This window comes from Monodon monoceros, unplaced genomic scaffold (assembly GCF_005190385.1).
Source record: "Monodon monoceros isolate NGI ecotype Baffin Bay Population unplaced genomic scaffold, NGI_Narwhal_1 Super_Scaffold_9, whole genome shotgun sequence".
NCBI classification, from domain to species: Eukaryota; Metazoa; Chordata; class Mammalia; order Artiodactyla; family Monodontidae; genus Monodon; species Monodon monoceros.
The window spans coordinates 22,638,284-22,658,174 of NW_021703786.1; the positions used below are offsets into that span (position 1 = coordinate 22,638,284).

At 52.1% G+C, this 19,891-nt stretch overlaps 1 protein-coding gene across 1 annotated transcript; it reads left to right on the forward strand.

Moving 5' to 3' along the window:
* Nucleotides 1-3,730: 3,730 nt before the first annotated feature.
* LOC114889523 (angiotensin-converting enzyme-like protein Ace3) lies at nucleotides 3,731-18,206 on the forward strand. The gene is given in 16 exon segments (XM_029212882.1): nucleotides 3,731-3,773; nucleotides 6,565-6,701; nucleotides 7,286-7,324; nucleotides 7,326-7,445; nucleotides 7,674-7,758; nucleotides 7,954-8,112; nucleotides 8,890-9,111; nucleotides 9,239-9,286; nucleotides 9,289-9,335; nucleotides 9,414-9,586; nucleotides 9,872-10,095; nucleotides 10,220-10,364; nucleotides 12,780-12,878; nucleotides 13,275-13,397; nucleotides 17,150-17,334; nucleotides 17,827-18,206. Coding segments are annotated over 16 exon segments (2,229 nt in total).
* The last annotated feature ends 1,685 nt before the right edge of the window (nucleotides 18,207-19,891 follow it).

A 19,891-nucleotide genomic window follows, 5' to 3' on the forward strand; every position in this document is an offset into this window, starting at 1 on the left:
CCCTCCCCATCTGTGTCCATGTCCATGTCCATGAAGCCAGGGACAGGGGAAGCTCTCTCACCTCCTGACAGTCAAGGGGTCACTTCTCGGGGGTCCTCATCCTCCTCCAAGAAGAGGCTGGAAAATACCCAGAGCTCTGGCCCCAGCACCCCCCAGCACCCATACCAGTCTCCCCTTCAGCCGGGGCAGCTGGCCCCCGTCCTGCCATGGCAGGCAGCCCCTGCCAGGCCTGGACACCAACCCAGGAGGGCTCTGGGCAGCAAAGAGGAAGCAGACATTCTGGGCTTCTGGAGCCCTGCCCCAGCTGTTCCATAAATGGCCAAGTCCCCCAGATGGAAGGCTCCTGGCTGCCCTCTGGTTCCCTCGGGAGGGCGCCTTGCATGCTGAGGCTGTAGAACTGGCCAACTGGCCCCGGCGTCACCTCAGGCGCCTGCCTGCCCCAGTTCCATTTCCACTCGAAACAGTGGACAGAGCCACCAGAGTATTGCCCACAGGGCCCGGGGTCAGGACCCTTCACCCCAGCTAGGCAGTAGCTGGTACCCACGCAGGGACTGACTGCTAGGGGACACCCCTGCCCATCCCCCCAGCACATGCCCTCACCCTGAGCCTTCCTTGGAAGGCCATCATGGGTTTGAGGGAGTATCATTTTGAGAGACATTTTAAAATCTCTTATCTACATGTTTATTGTAGAAAATCTAGAAAACACAGAATAGTATAAAGAAAATAAAAGCCCTTTATGTCAACACAGAGATAAGCACTGTTGACATTTGGTGTATATCCTTCCAGCCTTTTTTTCTCAGCACATATTTTAAGTGGAGTCACACTGTATTTACAGTTGTGTAACCTTTTTTCCAGTTAACATGACTAGACCTATTTTTTTAGATATTTAAATGCCAAACCTAGAAACTGGCCAAAGCCTGGCCGCCTCTGTGGAGACCCTCGGCCTTGAGCCTCTTCTCGGTTTTGCTGATGACTTGGCCCAGCCCCTAGTATCTGTCCCCCAACATCCTTTAGTCCACAGCTTTTGCCCAGCCCCCCAGTCTCCAGCTGCCATTGTGTGTGTGTGTATGTGTATGTGTCTGTGATTGTGTGTGTGTGTCTATGTGTGTGTATGTTGTACATAGACTTAATTGTACAGGCCTGTTCCATGGGGCATGACGTGGAGTTGAGGTATTTTGGATTTGTAAGAGGGTGGAAGTTTATGATTACTTAGAACAATGGAATCTATAAACATAGCCTCTAAATAGTTGCAAGCCTTCCACCACCAAAGACTTCTGTAATTACCCCCCTCCCCAGCCTGATGTTTCAAAAGCTGTTTGCTAGACGAAGGTCACTGTCACATCACCCCTTTCCTATCTTTATGAATGACATAGGTTCCTGCTGCCTGTCAGAGCTGTGGGCAGTGTGAGAGCAGCAGCATTCAGCACCCAAAGGTCTGAGGTGCAAAGAAGACTTAACAGCCTTATCCACTAGGCCTCTTGAGATATTAAAACTGTTCAGACTCCTGTTTCTGCCTCCTCGAATGAGCGAGGAGGGGCCGTGTCTACCTGGGAGGTGGCCTAGGGAAGAGGAGGTGGTGACAGCAGGAAGAGGGGCCGTTCCAACATTTTCTCCCAGTGGCCTGAAGGCTGAGCCCTGCCCTGCGCTGCCTGTCAAGCAGTCATTTCTCAGTGACAGCTCTGACGCACACAGGCCAGGGGTGATGGTGGTTTCTCTGATCTCCCCACCCTGCCCCCAGCTGCTCACTCTGGCTCTCATGAGTGAGTCCAGTGGCTTTGGATTAGGCCTGAGTCAAATCCCACCTCTGCACTTACCACCTATGTGACCTTAAGTGATTTACTTCCATTTTCTGAGCCTCCATTTTCACACGTGTGAGATGGTTCTTATGACGCTGCCTCATGATTGCCGCAGTTGATCGAATGAGATAATACAAATTCCCGGTGCCTAGTTTCCTCTCTTTGTAATGACTGCATCATCTCCTGATAAAGATTACTTCATATCTGCCTCCCACTTCAAACGTCCCTTCGAGTCGCAAACTGGAGAGCTGGAAGGGCAAGCCCCTCACTAGAGAGACAGAGAAAGTCTTCCAGAGCAGCTCACTGCCAGCTGGATAGACATTTCTCATGATTCCTCTGTGCACCATCGGACGCTCTCGACCCGGCAGTGCAGTGAGCTTGTTCACTTCAGGGACTCGGCTTCCATCAGTTCTCGAGACGCTCAGCCATCATCTCCTCGTCCTTTTCAGTCTCCTCTTCGGGACTCCCGCCAGACCCAGCTTGGAGCTTCTTTGTCCTCTGTGTCTCCTCATTCCCACTCGTATTTCTCATCTCTTTTTTTGTCCTGTGCTCCAAGTGATTTTCCCCAGCTGTGTCTTAGCCTGTGCATCGAGATTACTGTTTTTCCAATTTAATAACTATATTTTTTATTTTTGCATCTCTGTTACTTTCAAACCTACTGTGTTTCCACAAAAGTCTATCCTTGCTTCACAGATCCTGTTCCTTCTCTCATCCCTTTAAAGACCTTTTTTTTAAACTGTTGTAACATATACATAACATTTACCATTTTAACCTTTTTTTTATTTTTAATTTATTTTTGGCTGCATTGGGTCTTCGTTGTTGTGCTGTGCAGGCTTTCTCTAGTTGTGGCGAGTGGGGGCTACTCTTTGTTGCAGAGCACGGGCTTTAGGCACGCGGGCTTCAGTAGTTGTGGCGCACAGGCTTAGTTGCTCCGCGGCATGTGGGATCTTCCTGGACCAGGGCTTGAACCCACGTCGCCTGCTTTGGCAGGCGGATTCTTAACCACTGCGCCACCAGGGAAGTCCCATTAACCATATTTAAGTGTACAGTTAAAAATGGCATTGAGTATATTCAATTGTTGTGCAACCATCACCACATCTGTTCAAGTCTCTGACTTCTTTTGAGTATACACCCCAAATTGAAATTCCTGGATCATATGGTAATTCTACGCTGTTTTCCACAGTGCCTGAGCCATTTTATAGTCCCACCAGCAGTGCACGAGGGTTCCAATTTCTGTACGTGTTGGCCATCACTTGATGTTTTCTGGGGTTTTTTGTTTGTTTCTTTGTAATATCCATCCTAGTGGTATCTCATGGTTTTGATTTGTGTTTCCCTAATGATTAGTGATATTGAGAATCTTTTCAAGTGCTTATTATCCATTTATATATCATCTTTAGAGAGATGTCCATTCAAGTCCTTTGCCCATGTTTGGACTGGGTTGTTTGTTTGTTCACTGCTGAGTTTGGGGAGCTCTTCCTATATTCTGGATATTAATCACTTATCAGGTCTATGATTCGCAAATATTTTCTCCAGTTCTGTAGCTTGCCTTTTTACTCTGTTGTTAGTGTCCTTTGATGTGCAAAAACTCTTAACTTTAATGAGGTCCAACTTGTCTGTTTTTTTCTTTTGTTGCCTGAGCTTCTGGTATCATATCCAAGAAATCATTGCCAAATCCAATGTCATGAAGTTTTCCCCTGTGATTTCTTCAAAGAGTTTTATAGTCTTAGTTCTTATGTTTAGGTCTGTAATCCATTTTGAGTTAATTTTTGTAGATGGCGTAAAACCCAGATTTTAAGTCCCTTTCAGATTGCTCTAACACCTGCCCTTCCTCAGGTGTGGTCTAATCCATGCCTGTGTCTGTAGTTTAGCACAGACTCTGGAGTCAAACTATGTGGATTTGAGTCCCACCTGCACTATTTGCTAGCTATGTAACTATGAGCAAGTTCCTCAACCTCTTTGTGCCCATTTTCCTCGTCTGTAAACTGGGGGAGTTGATCACAGTACCTACCTCATGGGTTTGTTGGGAGGATTCATGTCCTGAAAGCCCTCAAAGGGTCCCTTGCCCCTGGGAAATGCTCAGTGGGGGCTGGCGATCATTATTAACACCGACTGCATTGGACTTCCTCTTTTACATGGAAATCTTGACCTATGAGCCATCTTCAGTGGGACAGCCTTCTGCAGGGGGACCCTTCCCATGCAACACCAGGTTGTGAAGATGTCCTCCGGGTCGGTTTCATGGTTGCTTCTTGCAGGGCTCCCTTAGAAAAGAAGCCATCTGCTGGCTCCCTTGATGTAGGCAGTACTTCCACTATGACTGGCTGTCCCCAGGCAGGCACCAATGCTGCAGCCCTTTGGGCATGGATGAACTTTGATTTACCACATGGGCCCCCACTCACTGCTGCATGAGCCCTCCTTGTCTCCCAGGCATCTGAAGAGTCCCTTTTCTTGCTTTCCATCTCAGCTCTGTATTTTGCATTTTTAAAAATACTATGTTTTGACCCCAAATAGACAAAGCAATCTTGAGAAAGAAGAACAAAGCTGGAGGCATCACACTTCCAGATTTCAAACTTTATTACAAACTTTATTACAAAGCTATAGTAATCAGAACATTATGGTATTGGCATAAAAACAGACATGTAAAAAAAAAAAAAAAAACAGACACGTAGATCAATAGAACAGAATAGAGAGCCCAGAAATAAACCCATGCTTATATGGTCAATATATTTATGACAATATATTTATGACAATATATTTATGGGGAAAGGATAATGTCTTCAATAAATGGTGCTGGGAAAGCTGGACAGCCACATTGCAAAAGAATGAAACTGGACCCTTATCTTACACCATAGACAAAAATTAACTCAAAATAGATTAAAGACTTGAATGTAAAGCCTGAAACCATAAAACTCCTAGAAGAAAATATAGGAGGTAAGCTCCTAGATATCAGTCTTGGTAATGAATTTTTTGGATTTGACACCAAAAGCAAAGGCAACAAAAGCAGAAATCAACAAGTGGGTCTACATCAAACTAGAAAGCTCATGCACAGCAAAAGAAGCCATCAACAAAATGAAAAGGCAACCCCCAGACTTGCAGAAAATATTTGCAAATCATATATCTGATAAGGGGTTAAATATTCAACATATATAAAGAACTAATACAGCTCAATAACAACAACAAAAACAATTTGATTAAAAAGTGGGCAAAGGGGCTTCCCTGGTGGCACAGTGGTTGAGAGTCTGCCTGCCGATGCAGGGGACATGGGTTCGTGCCCCGGTCCGGGAAGATCCCACATGACGCGGAGCGGCTGGGCCCGTGAGCCATGGCCGCTGGGCCTGCGCGTCCGGAGCCTGTGCTCCGCGATGGGAGAGGCCACAACAGTGAGAGGCCCACGTACCGCAAAAAAAAAAAAAAAAAAAAAAAGTGGGCAAGGATCTGATAGACTTTTTTTCCAGAGAAGACATATGGATGGCCAAAAGTACATGAAAATGTGCACAACATCACTAATCATCACTAATCATGAAAATGCAAATCAAAACCACAGTGAGATATCACCTCACACCTCTGAGAATGGCTATTATCAAAAAGACAAATAAGTGTGGGCAAGGATATGAAGAAAAAGAAACCCTTGTGCGCTGTTGGTGGGAATGTAAATTGGTGCAGCCACTTGGAAAACAGTATGGAGGTTCCTCAAAAAATTAAAAACAGAATTACCATATGATACAGCAGTTCCACTTCAGGTATGTATCCAAAGGAAATGAAACCAGTATCTTGACATCTGTACCCCCATGTTCATTGCAGCATTATTTACAATAGCCAAGATACGGAAACAACCTGAGTGTCCATTGATGGACACTGAAAATGTAATACACACACATACACACACACACACACACACACACACACAAGAATACTATTTAGCCATGTAAAAGAAGGCAACAACATGAATGGAACTTCAGAGCATTATGCTAAGTGAAAGAGGTCAGACAAAGACAAATACTATATGATCTCACTTATATGAGGAATCTAAAAAACAAAAAAACACCCCAAAACTGAACTGAACTTATAGATTGGTGATTGCCAGAGGCAAGGGTGGGAGGGTGGGTGAAATGGGTGAAGGCAGTCAAAAAGTGTAAACTTCTAGTTACAAGATAAGTCCTGAGGATGTAATGTATAGCATGATGACAATAGTTAACAACAACCAAAAAGTACTATTTTTATCATAGTAGATGGTCCTCTACCTTCCGTGCCTCCTCCTGACAGCAAACTGATAGTATGAGGCTCTCCCTGGGGAAGCAGGTGTAAGAACAGGGAAAGGGAGGAAGGGTCCTGCACAGCCCTGGGATGGTCATACATCCCACAAGAGAGAAAAAGGCCAAAAATATGAACATAGGAGGTCAAGTCAGAAGAACACGGAGAGACAACTGTGCTTCCAGGGTCCAGAGACCCGGAGGTGTCATTTCCTTCCATCCATCCATCCTCCCACCCACCTGCTCAGAGGTAATCTCAACCTGTGGAGGGAGGAGACGCATCAATCCCTGGTCATGGCCAAGGGTGGCTCCAGTGCCAGGGAGAAGTGACCGAGTAGAGTGAGACAAGCTCTGGTGTAGAAGTCAAGAGCCCTGGTTCTCCTCTTGGCTCTGCCACTGACTAGCTGTGTGAATCAGGTTGTATGGCTAGACCATTCTGGACCTCAGTCTCCTCACCTGTAAAATGGGGACAGTTGGACCAGAAGGTAGATGGGGCATTATACCCGTCTCCTTCTCCGCAGACAAGCTCTACAATGAGGCCGTGGCAAAGGCCTTCCTGCAGTTTTATGAGCGTACAGCCCAAGTTGTGTGGAACCAGTTCATGGAGGCCACCTGGAACTATGTCACCAACATCGCCAAGAAGAATCGCGGGGAGATGGTGTGGTACCACTTCCACCCCAGCCCCTTCTCCCCTTGCTCTTCTCAGGGGTCTCGGTGGGGGAATGGGGGGGAAACCACACTTTTTTGCCCCCTTTCCAGAGCTAGAGGAAAAAGGGAAGCCCCAAAGTACATGTCAAAACAGACTGTAAGCTCCAGGCCTCTTGGTAGCCCTAAAGATCTCTAAGTAAGAGTCTCTTGTTTCTTTCCCCTTGTAGATATCCCCTGCTTGCTTTTAAGGACCAGGCTCCCTCCCTTCTCCCTCTTAGCAAATTTTCAATGATTCCAAACCCTTAAAGTGGGCTTTGGGGGACTTCCCTGGCAGTCCAGTGGTTAGGACTTCGCCTTCCAATGCAGGGGGTGCGGGTTCAATCCCTGGTCGGGGAGCTATGATCCCACGTGCCTGGCGGCCAGAACCAAAACAGAGCAATATTGTAACAAATTCAATGAAGACTTTAAAAATGGTCCACATCAAAAAAAAAAATCTTTAAAAAAATAGTGGGGCTTGGGAGGAGGTTGGGGGGCTGTGAGACCCTGACACTCTCCCTCAGCCTCACATGACAAACACAGTGACCCTCCTTCCAGCTGGACAAGGACGTGGAGCGGTCCCAGCACGCGCTGTACTTTTGGCACGCGGGCCCTCCTGTTTAAGATCGCCAGCTTCCAGGACCCAGCCGTGAAGCGCATGTTGAGTAAGCTGCAGAACTTGGACAGGGCGGTCCTGCCCAAGGAGGAGCTCCGGGAGGTGAGGACAGGCCCCCAGGTCTCCAGGGTGGGTGGGCTGCCTGGCGGGGAGCCGCCGGGGGCAGGAGGGAGGTTGGCAGGCAGGGCCAGAGCTTCCTCTGGAGGAGGAGGGAAGCAGAGACTGGCGGGAAGATGCCTTGGCCAGGCCTGCCTCTCCAGGCTGGTGGGGCTAGTACCAGGGGTGGGCCCACAGGTACCGGCCTGCCCTGGGTGACACCCGTCCCCCCAGTACAACCAGATTGTGGCCCACATGGAGACCACATACAGCATGACCCAGGTGTGCCTGAATGAGGGGCCCTGCCTGCCCCTGGAGCCTGAGGAGCACCCCAGCCCATCCCGACCAACCCCAGAGTCTCAGCACCAGCCCCTTCCAGGAGCTTCTAGACTCCCACCCTCCTCCTGGTCCCAACTGCCCTGTTGGCGGGGGCGGGGAGAGTGGGTGCCTGGGGCAGGTGAGGGCAGAAGGCCGCCGCTGGAGTGGGATCCCACCTTGGCTCCTTTTCCGGGCACAGACCTCCAAGAAGTCACGGCCTCCTCCCGGGACCAGAGGGAGCTGCTGTAGGCCTGGCAGGGCTGGCGGGATGCTATGGGTCACCAGCTCCACAGCACCTTCGAGCGCTACGTGCAGCTGCGAAGCTCAACGGTGAAGCCCCTCCCCCACCCCACACGTACCAGCCAGCCCAGCTGGGGGCCGACCAGGTACTGCGTGGGGCTCAGGGCAATGCTGGGAAGGGCGAAAAAGAGCCTGCAGAGGGGAAGGGTGGTGGTAGGACCTGGAGATGGGAACCCTGAGCCCTGCCGCTGGGGAGGGCAAGGTGGCTCACTCATTGTGTGGTTCCACAAGCGGTGATGGGGCACTTACTGTGTGCTGGTGCTGGGGAGGTTCTGAGGGTGCATAGGTAAAAAGGCAGAGAAGGTGCCCACCCTCCTAGGGCTTACAGTTCGCTGGGGGACAGACGCACATCTCCAGTTGTTGCCGCCGGGATGAATGCTGAGCAGGAAGGGGCTGCAGAGAGAGAATAGGGGAGCCCTGCTTCAGCTAGGTGGTCAGGGAAAGCCTCGCTGACGTTTATCCAAGGCCTGAAAGATGGAATGAGCCAGGCAGCAAGAAGAAAAGAGCATCCTGAAGTCCTTGGGAGGATCTAAAGGAAGGCGGACTGGATGGGTAGGGCTTGAAGTGGGTGAGAGCGGAACAGGGCTTTACCCAGGTCCTATCCAACCAGGCAAGGGGAAGAGCACACAGTATGTACTTTGCTAAGTGCCTTTCCACCCTGATCTCATCCAATACGGACAGTGGCCTTGGGAGGTGTTTTTCCTGTTTGGCAAATGAAGACCCCTAAGGATCTAGGAGGTCAGGTGGCTTCCCTAGAAGGTGCTTGGGTCTCCTGCCAGCCAGGCCAGGCTGAAGGGTGGTGAGCGCCTCTGAGCCCCCTCCCCTTTCCTAGGTTACAAAGACGTGGGGGCCTTATGGCGGTCCACGTACGAGCCCGACACACTGGAAGAAGACCTGGAGCAGCTCTTCCAGGAGCTGCAGCCGCTCTACGTGAACCTGCACGCCTACGTGCGCCTGCGTGCGCCTGCGTGCACCTACGTGCGCCGGGCCCTGTATTGCTTCTACGGGCCCGAGCTCATCGATCCGAGGGGGCCCATCCCAGCCCACGTTCTGGGTAAAACCCCAGCTGGCAGCAGAGGCAGGGCGAGCGGAGTAGGCCTCCAAGCAGGCAGGCGAGCAGGCGCTCAGTCGGGGGAGAGCCGGTCTCCTGCCTCCTCTCAGCCCTCCCCCTCCCCTTCCAGGCAACATGTGGGCTCAGTCCTGGGTCAACGTCTTAGACCTGGTCCTGCCCTTCCGGAGAAGCCCCCCGAGGACATCACGAAGATCATGTGAGGCCAGGTCAGCGCTCGACCTCGGTCTGCCCCTGCCCACTCCGCAGCCCTGAGTGGGGCCCCACGCACTTCCTCTTCCTCACAGCAGTGGAAGTCTGAGAAAATGTTCCAAGAGGCTGAAAAATTCGTCACCTCCCTGGGGTTGCTTTCCACCCCTCCTGAGTTCTGGAAAAATGCCATGATGGAAAGGCCAACGGACGGGCGGGAGGTGGAGTGCCACGCATCCGCCTGGGACTTCTACGAGGGGAAGGACTTCAGGTGCTCAGCCTATGGCCAGCATCACCCCCTGCCTCTGCTCCTTCCGCTCTCCACCTGTCTGCCTGGCTCAGGAGGGCAGCGGGGGGGGGGTGGGGGTGGGGGGGGTGGGCCAGGTGGGTGGGAGCAAAGGGCTTGGCCGCTGCTTGGATGTGAGGCCTGGAGTAACAGCATAAGGCCCTGCTGGTCTCTGGCTCGACCACCCCCGTCCCTTAACAGAGCCTGAATGGAGAAATCTCTCCTCCCAGGGCATCCCCATGCTCCTTGACCCCTGCCCTTTAACCCTAGGATAAAGAAGTGCACCGAAGTGACCATAGAAGATCTGCTCTCCACCTTCCACCAGATGGGCTATATCCAGTACTTCCTGCAGTACAAGAACCTCTCTGTGATCTTCCACACAGGTGCCAACCCAGCCTTTGAAGAGGCCGTGGGGTCGGTGATCACCCTCTCGGCCTCCTCCCATCAGCATCTGCTCAGCAGGGCCCTGCTCAGCCACCAGCGCCAGGATGAAGGTGGTGGGGACCAAGGGGATCATAGGAGGCCAGTCTGGGCCTGGGGCTGCAGCTGGGGCTCTCCAGGCAAAGCTGAGGGGAGGGGGAACTGGGAGCAGCCTCCTAACAGCCCCACTTTCCCCAGAAGAGGAGGTCAGTTTCCTGATGAACGTTGCCCTGGAGAAGATCGCCTTCATCCCCTTCGCCTACCTGGTGGACCTGTTTCGCTGGAAGGTCTTTGACGGCACCATCGAGAAGGCCGTGTACAGCCAGGAGTGGTGGAACCTCAGGTGGGGAGGACCGCTGATCGGGCCCACTGCCCAGGCCCAGCGCTGGTGTGGGCTTTCCCAGGGCTTTCAGGGCAGCCTCAAGGGTACCACCTGCTACCAAAGAGCGCTGCTGCCTCTCCTGTGAGGGCAGAGCTGGGAGTGAGATGCTGCTGACCTGGGGCCATGGGGAAGCCCTGGGGTGGCGTTGGCTGTTTGCTGTCACCGGACAAAAGCGTTCCTGCTGAAGTGGGTGGGGCCCGAGCGTGCAGTCGTGGGGGATCATGTCGAGTGCAGCACCAGCTGAGCAGTCCTCTCAGCCCCTGGGGATCCTGGGAGCCCGGGAAGCTCGCACATTCGTTGCGCCTGGGCTCCTCCAAGAACAGGACACTGCCTGCCGGGCAGGCCTTCCTGCTCCTCCCCTCCCTTTCTGTGCCCACCAGTGGGACCAGCAGAAGGGGTGTTTGGGGGGCTGAGATCTTTCCCTCCTGTGGAAAGAGTCCTCATGGGACAGGGGCAGGCCCAGTGCCCCCTTTCCTGCTACCTGGACACGCACACACACCTGCCTCTGACTTAGCATCCCCAGACCTGTCTGCAGGCAGAGCTGGCAACAGAAGGAGCACCACCAGCAGTCGGGCAGCATCAGTCTTGAGTGAGGGGCACCTGTGTCCATCCCATCACTGACCCCTGGCTGTTTGCTTGGGTAATAACTGCCCATGACTATGGCTTCTCCATCTCCACTAAGCCTCAGACTGACCAGCTCAGGTCTGCTTGCGACAGACGACCCTGATGGGCCTGCTAGCTCTGCACCAGGCCCTTACGTTGGCCATTCACAGAAGAAGGTGTGACCACCCTGCGGTCACACCGCCATCCAGGGATGGCAGAGCTGGGCGCCCCTCCCTTTGTCTTCTCACCCTCACACCCCCGCCCTGAATACAGGGCCAGGCCTCACTGGAGGGACTGGCAGAGTCTTGACTTTGTGCCCCCTCCGAGGGCACCCCCACCAGCCATCTGAAGTGCCTGCCCAGGACCTTTTCCTTCCTCTCTCGGCCATGCCCACCACCACCTGAGTGATGGAAACCTGGGGTTGAGGGAGAGGGACGGCAACTCCCTGGTCCTTGAACAAAAACCTGTCAATGAGAGAGGAACTTCCCTCAGAGGATAGTTCAAGGCTCCAGTGGGCCAACAGTGAAACGATGAGCTTGTTCACAGGCTTTGTCTCATCCCAAAGATGGGTCATTTTATCCCCATTTCACAGACAACATTTTACAACAAGGCTCAGTGACAATCAATAACTTTCCCATAGTCACACAGCTCAGAGGGTCAAAACCAGACCTGAACATGAAAGTTATTAGGGTCTGCCCATGACTGTTCTGTGTCCTGCTACCAATTCCCTGATCCCTAAGCCTCGGTTTTCTTCATCTGTAGAATGGGAATAGTAGTAGTACTATACCACAGGGATGTTACTCTCTTTTCTTCTTGGCACTTCTTTTTTTATTTTTATTTTTATTAGAGTATAGTTGACTTAAATGTGTTAGTTTCAGATGGACAGCACAGTGAATCAGTTATATATATACATATATCCACTCTTTTTTTTTTTAAGATTCTTTTCCATATAGGCCATTACAGAGTATTGAGTAGAGTTCTCTGTGCTATACAGCAAGTTCTCAGAAGTTATCTATTTTATATATAGTAGTGTGTATATGTCAGTCCCAATCTCCCAATTTATCCCACCCCCTGTTATCCCCTGGTATCCTCTTGGCACTTTTTTTTTTTTTTAAATATTTATTTATTTATTTTTGGCTGTGTTGGGTCTTGGTTTCTGTGCGAGGGCTTTCTCTAGTTGCGGCAAGTGGGGGCCACTCTTCATCGCGGTGCGCGGGCCTCTCACTGTCGCAGCCTCTCTTATTGCAGAGCACAGGCTCCAGACGCGCAGGCTCAGTAGTTGTGGCTCATGGGCCTAGTTGCTCCGCAGCATGTGGGATCTTCCCAGACCAGGGCTCGAACCCGTGTCCCCTGCATTGGCAGGCAGATTCTCAACCACTGCGCCACCAGGGAAGCCCCGGCACTTCTTATCAGATGAAACGACCTTGTTGGTTGGTCTACAACCGTCCCCCATCATTAGGATGAAGGCAGTGACCTTGCCTAGCTCATTCCCTCCTGTGCCCCCAGAACCAGGACAATGTTGAGTGAGTCTGTGTGAAGAGCTTGGCACGGTTCCTGCAGAGAGGAAGTGCTCAGTGTTCGCTATTGTTATTATTTGATTCTGATTCCCAATCCCGTGTGTTTTCAACTCATTTATTTAATCAGTAAACATGCATTAGGTGTCCTCTGCATGCCAAGTCGCTTTGATAGCTGTGCAAATGTTTCAGAAGGAAAAGGCTCTGGGAACGCTACCGGATGGCACTATCAAGCCCCCAATTTGCCCCCCGCCCCCAGGTTGAAGTACCAGAGCCTGTGCCCCACTGTCCCTTGGACAGAGGATGACTTTGATCTGGGCGCCAAGTTCCACATCTCTGCCAGCTTGCCCTACATTCCGTAAAGGTCTGGGCCCTGCCAGCAGAACCGGCTCTTCGAGTTGGGAGCCGGGGGCATAGGACCCAGGCTGAGGATTTCCAGGAAGGCACCGGATCCAAATGTCCCCCTGCACCCCTCCCCACATCCTCCCATCAGATGGCACAGCCTTCTGAGGGCCATGCCCTGAACCCACTGGGCTTTTACATCAGCTCCCGCGTGGAGGGCAGAGCTGATGGGAAAGCGTGTCTGATGTCCCTGAGAGGAGGGAAGGAACGAGGGAGGCCAGCATAGGTTTGATTCAGAAGGCTAGGAAGGAGAGCCCTTGCAGTGCTCCAGGGCCAGCCTACCCCACTGTGACTGCTGACCCAGGCCCACCTCTGCCACCCCTCCCTAGCCAGCCTTGCCTTCTCTCCCCAGGTACTTCCTCAGCTTCGTGCTCCAGTTCCAGTTCCATGAAGCACTCTGCAAGGCCTCAGGCTACATGGGGCCCCTGCACTGATGCGACTTCTATAACTCCTAGCCGGCTGGGAAGCTCCTGGAGTGAGTGCCTTCCTCCCTCCCCTGTCCTTGGCTCCCCTTCCCCACCTTGCAGGAAGCCTGCCCCAGGGCCCCTCTTCTCACCTGGCCACCCTAGGCCCCCTGAGCAGAGCTTGTGTTCTAGTGGAAGTTCTTCCTTCTGTCAGACTGCAGTCTCTCCTATGTTAATCAAAGCTCATTTCCTCTTGTGTAGCCGCTTGTGGTCAGAGAGACTGTTTAGCCCCTCCTGCTAACACACACACACACACACACACAGACACACACACACACTCTCTCTCTCTCTCTCTCTCTCTCTCTCTCTTTCTCTCTCACTCACTCACTCACTCACTCACTCACTCACATAGCCAATAAACCAAACTGTCCCAGATCAGAACCCAGTGTTGGAGTCCTGCCTCTGCCTCCATCTTCCATCTGAATCCCCGTATTCTTTCTTGGCAAGTCGCTTGCCTAGCCTCTCAGCAGCATTTGATAAGGTGCACTGTGCTTTTTCCATCTTTTCTTGGAAGCGTCTGAACCCAGTTCCCAGGCCGATCCAGGTGGCTTTCACACCAGCCTCTTGGCACACTCTGATCAGCTGTGGTCTACTTTGACCCCCTACCCGCAGTCTTTTTTCCTGCACTTGGTATCTAGCCCATCCTTTCCATCCCTGCCTCTGTGGCACTGCTTTCTGGTCCTGAAGCAAACCTGGAGTGGGGCGAGAGGCTGACCTGATGGTGGGAAGCATTTACTGCTACAGGCTGGGCTCTCTAACAAGCGCTCTTACAGTGTTTCACGTTAGCAGCTCATAACTTTGCAAAATGGATATTATTATCCACATTTCGTAAATGATGAAACCAAAGCTAAGAGAGGTAATGTGATCCCCTAGTGCACATCGCTCAACTAGGAAGTGGCAGAGTCATGCTTTGAGGCCCAAACTGACTCCAGATCACAATGTCTTTCACCCTGTTGCTTCCATAAGTCAAACGATACTGGTCTGGTGAAGTTGACCTAGTCCACTGGTCCTAAGATCAGCGCTCCATCCACTGAGACGTGAGGCCCACCCAGTGACATGGTCTTTTCCCCATTGAGTTTCAACCGATTTCAGTAGGTCCATTACCCTAACCTGTCAAGGTCATGTTGAGGTTTTTTTTTTTTTTTTTTTTTTTTTGCGGTGCGTGGGCCTCTCAATGTTGTGGCGTCTCCCGTTGCGGAGCACAGGCTGCGGACGCGCAGGCTCAGCGGCCATGGCTCACGGGCCCAGCTGCTCCGCGGCATGTGGGATCTTCCTGGACCAGGGCACGAACCCGCATCCCCTGCATCGGCAGGCGGACTCTCAACCACTGCGCCACCAGGGAAGCCCCAAAGCCTCTTTTTAGTATCCTAATAATTACCCACAATAATTTAGTATGCTTTGCAAATTTAATGAGCACATTTGTGATTCCACCATGCCATTCATCAGTAACCACAAGGCCAGATGGAGTTGCAGGACTGGTCCCTGCCTTTGCTTGCAGGAGGGCTACACCTTGCATGCCTTCTTGTCTGCCTAGTCTACTTGCTTTTCCATCTTTTCGTACTACAGCAGTTTATTCTAGTCGACTGCCCAGGTTTGAGCTTCTCTGAATGTGTGAAACATAAGAGGCCTCTCTGCTCCCTGCATTCATGTTTCTGGCTGCCTATCATTTATTCATTCAGCAAACATTTACTTGTGCACGTGCCAGCGAGCCTGCCCTGCGTCCAGCAGGGGGCAATGGGCCACAGGATAAATCAATAACCGTAATCCAAGAAAGGAGATGGTGCAGTAAGAAAGGGCTTTGGCGAACATGTAAAGAGAGTGAGGAGGTCATGCCAGGGGATCAAAGAGGGATCTCTGACCCCCAACGCAGGAGTACAAAGAATAGCAGACATCCATTTTCTACACATCAACTCACTTTTGTTTTCTGTTGTTTTCTTATTTTGGCCACACCGCGTGGCATGTGGGATCTTAGTTCCCCGACCAGGAATCGAACCCTCACCCCCTGCAGTGGAAGCCTGGAGTCTTAACCATTGGACCGTCAGGGAATTCCCAACATCAACTCACTTTTGACTCTGAGCCTTCATCCTGCTTGGTCGCTGGGACTTTTGAGATCAGTCATTCTCATCACTTCCCTCCCCCACTCCACACAGGGCACACAAGGCTCCCAGGGTGTGACTTGACACCAAGCATGTAGAAGCCTTGCCGGTCATCACTAGGCATATTGTGGAGGGATGGGGCAGGCACGTGCTTGCAGGGGAGAAGGGGAAGGGCAAGATTCTTGGCTGCTCTTTTGCCTAACACAGCTTAAAACTTGATTTTGCTATTTTTGACTCATCTTCCTAAATGTGATTGCCGTGGGACAGCCTCTGGGTTGGCTCTCCTGGGAAGAGAGGGTCAAAGTGGACTTGGTCCAAATTCCCAAAGTCCCCTCCCTCACCCAGCCAGCCATGAGGGCCTGACCCTGTCCATGGGGCCCGCTGCTGCCACATTGGAGTTGAGGGCTCCAGGCAGTGCCCAGTTGTCACCCTTGCAAGTCTCATGTGCTGCCCACATCAAACCTCTTGTCCCGCCCAGCCTGAAAGACTATTTCTGAGTAGGCAGACTCTGAGTGGTTGAAACTTTTCCCCCACCAGGTCCTTCTTTTTTCCCAGGGCCTGGCATCTGATAAAAATCCTCTAACTTAAAGTTAGCTTTGTTTGTTTTTTTCTTTCTATCTTGATGACTTTTCTCCTCCATTTCTCTAGGCTCATAACTACATTTCCCCCCAGTGGTTTCTTCCAAGGATCCTCTGACCTTTAGTTTCCCCACCTCATTCCTTCCCAGCTGTTTGTTAAGCCTTATGTGTAAGTCTTCGCAAAAAACAAAGCCCTCTGTGCTGCCATTATGTGACTTAATCCTCACCACAGTGAAATGCAAGTATTAATGGAACGCGGCTTTACTGATGAAGAAGCTGAGGCTAAGAGAGGTTAAACTGATTGTCTGTGGTTGTGCGGCCCGTAGCTAGCACTGCTGGGTCTGAACCTGGGTCCTGTTAGTCTAGATTCCACACTCTGACTTCTGGGTCTCTCAGCCCCACCTCTCTCCTGGTCGGATCAGGGGAAACAGGTTGAGAAGCATCAACATACGCCTCCTGCTGCCTCTGCCTAAGGCTAGACCCCCTGCCACCAAGCACTGGGTGTGTCTTGAGACAGGGCTGACATTTCTGCAGCGCTGCAGGCAGTACACAGGACACATCCCATGCTTATTATCTCTCAAATCATCCCAAACGCTCCCCGTGAGACCGGAAGAGACTGAAGAGTGACCTCTCTCTACTAACACTTAGCACCTCATGGGAAACATGAGGTTTCCCTCTTGACTTTAGGCTTATTTGAGTCCAGGAGAACAATAATCATCACAGTAGTAGTAATAATAATAATAATATTAGGCAAACATTTATTGCCTACCTAGTATGCTCCGAGAATTCTGTTTATTTGGCCAACACAACAACCCTAGGAGATAGGTACTGTTATTTTCTCCATTTTATGGATATGGAAATTGAAGTTCAGAAAGGTTAAGTACTTGCCCAAGGTCCCACAGCTGAGCCACAGAGGACTCAAACACAGGTTGGTGTTATTTCAAAGCTTGTGATTTTATCCACTGTGCTGAGCTCTGTTGGAAGAGTCTGGGTATCACAGCCCTAAAGGCAGGGTTGGGCCTACTGAGGGGTCCCAGCAGCATCAGCTGATCCCCCCACACAGCCTCACAGCTGTACCCACTCTCCCAGGGATGTCCTAAAGCTGGGCTTCAGCAAGCCCTGGCCAGAGGTCCTGCAGAAGATAACTGGGGAGACCAAGGTGTCTACAAAGGCCCTCATGACCTACTTCAGACCCCTGCTGAACTGGCTGGTCACCGAGAATGTGCGGCGTGGGGACATCCTGGGCTGGCCAGACTTCAGCTGTTCCTTTGAAGGTTTGGTAATCTGACCCTAATCCCACCACTGTTCTAGCCCCAAGCCCTACCCTAGCCTGCCCTGGGCCAGCCCTTACCCAGCCCAGCCTTCACCCCTAGCCCGTCTATGACCTGGCTTTCCGCTGTGGAGCCCTGTCTGCACCTGATGCAGCCTTGGCCAGCCACTAGCTCGCTCAGATGCTTCCTTGCCCACTCTCCAGCTAGACTGCCGGGCTGGCTTCTGAGCACGGGGTGGGCACCTTGCCTCCCGACCCTTGCACGGAGCCACTGCTGGGCGCCATGTGGTACACAGCCCTATCTGTACCATCCCTTCCTTCTCTTCCTTTTGCTCTCTTTCTCACTCTCCTTCCCAGGCAAGGCCCTCAACTTTGGCTTGGAAGGTGGGCGCCAGAGGCTGAGGGAGAAGGCCCGTGGCAGTCAGATCCTCTCTGATCACCGTGAGGTACCCTCCCCAGTTCCACCTGCTTGGCAAGATTCCTGTGTCTTTCACAGAGAAAGAAACAGACAGGGAGGCACTCCTGGGTCTGGAGCTGGACCCTGCCCAGGCCAAATCTAGGCAGTGGGTGTTGCTGGCCCTGAGCTTTGTCATGTTACTGGTGGTCCTGTTGCTGGCCTACAGGCTGTACATCCTGGAAAAAAGCTCACTGGCCCAAGACACCAGAGCGCGGGACACCAGTGCACTCAAGTCACCACCCAAAGCCTGCTTTCTAGGCATAGCCATGGAGCCCCACCAAGTTGTCAAAAAACAGTGGCTGCTGCTGGGCCTCTGCCTCATCCTGATGCTGTGCTCCATCGGCCCGACCATTCGGATTTTCACACAGCACAACAGGAAGCCCCCGTGGATGAGAGCTGAATGGTGGAGCTGGGACTAGACACCAGTGTGACTGGTGAGGCTGGGGGGCAGGAGGAGGGTGGCCTAGCCAGAGAGGATGTTGGTGAGGTTGAGGAGGGGACCGCTTGCACACATAGCGCCCAGCTGTAATTGGGTGCAGCTGTGGCAGATCTGGGTACATGCGGAGTTGTAACTGTGTGTATGTGAACTCATGTATGTGAGGCCATGTGACTGTGTGATTCCATGTACGCCCTGGGTTCCAGGCCAACCTCCTTCCCTGGGGGCTCAGGAACCATGGTTTTAGTGACTCAGGGGCTTTGTCCCTCCAAGCCATCCCCCAGCCCCAATTCATGCCCAGAACTTGTTCTTCATAGTCATGCTTTCTTCAGGAGCCCAAGTGTGGGGCTGGACAGGGACTGCGGTACCCGAGGAGAATCTGCTCTGGTTAGAAACTGGACACTGCTTCAGTCCCCTTATAAAATGTATTCAGGTAGAGCCAGACACTCCTGTACAAATCAGCAGCACCCAGTTCATGAGCACGATGCTCTGTATACTGGCCAGCACCTCTTTCTGCAGATCCTCTGGCCTGCCCTGTGTTGGGCTGCATAACCCAGCCCCCAAAAGCTGCTTGTTAGCTGCCTGAGATGCAAGTAGCCTTACAAACTGCCCCATGGCCCTCCCTGCCCCAGTCCAGGCCCTCCCAAATGGAGAGAGTGGGTAGCTGGGCACCAAGAGAAGCTTGATTAATGATTGACTTCTTTAATATTTAAACAAAGCTCATCTCCAGCCACTGCGCTCCATAGATGGCCTTGTTCAACACACACACCTGCTGCCTGGGCTGTTGCCCTGGGGATTGAGCACAGGGCAAACAGCACCTTTCCAGGCTCAGTGGGGGAGGGGAGGATGGGGAGGGAGAGCTTTAGGAGGACATTGGGGAATGAGTACTCCAGGGGCAAACCTAGGAGGAGAGAGGGAAGGCCTCTGCTCCTGCCTCTTCTCACCCTTTCTTTCTTGTGTTGTCTGTCTAACCCAAGGGTGCCACACCCAATATATGGGAACTTATTGAGTTTGGACTGAGGCCCCAGGGGCTGCTGGGGAGGCTGAGAATCAATGCCTGTCAGAGATTAGGGAAACCTTGAGGAGAAGTAGCATCACAGCCAGTAACCACAGAGGGGAGGCACAGGAGCTCCAGTTGAGCTAGTGGGAAGGTGGCCAAAAGATGGAACTGGCTCTCTCTAGATTAAGGATCTGAGCCCAGAATTCAGGGGTTCAGGGTACAGAAGGACTGTACCCATAGGCTGAGACCTTCATGGATCCTACCTCTGCCCAGGTTTCAAGAGGTCTTCTTGAGTTCTGGCTGAGCCCAAGCACTTCCTGTTCTGACCGCAGGCTCCACAGGCTCCTCGTTTGATGTCTCTGTCACTGCTCTTGCTTTGCTGTGCTGCAGTGTCCTTATTTGTCCCCATTACTAGCTGTCAGCTCTGTAAGGGCAGGACACTGTGTAACACCTGTAGCCAGCACAGGCCATGGCACATAGTGGGGACTTGGAAAATGTATGAGTAAGTGAATGAATGAGTGTCCCACTGCCCAAATCCCTCCTCAGAGCTCAGCACCCCACACACTGAGCCCATGAGAAACAGCCCCACCTTTCCTCCACAGACAGCTTATCCCCCCACACACAGGGTCAGCCAGGACAACTCTGCCCCCAGCAGGAGGCCACACTTG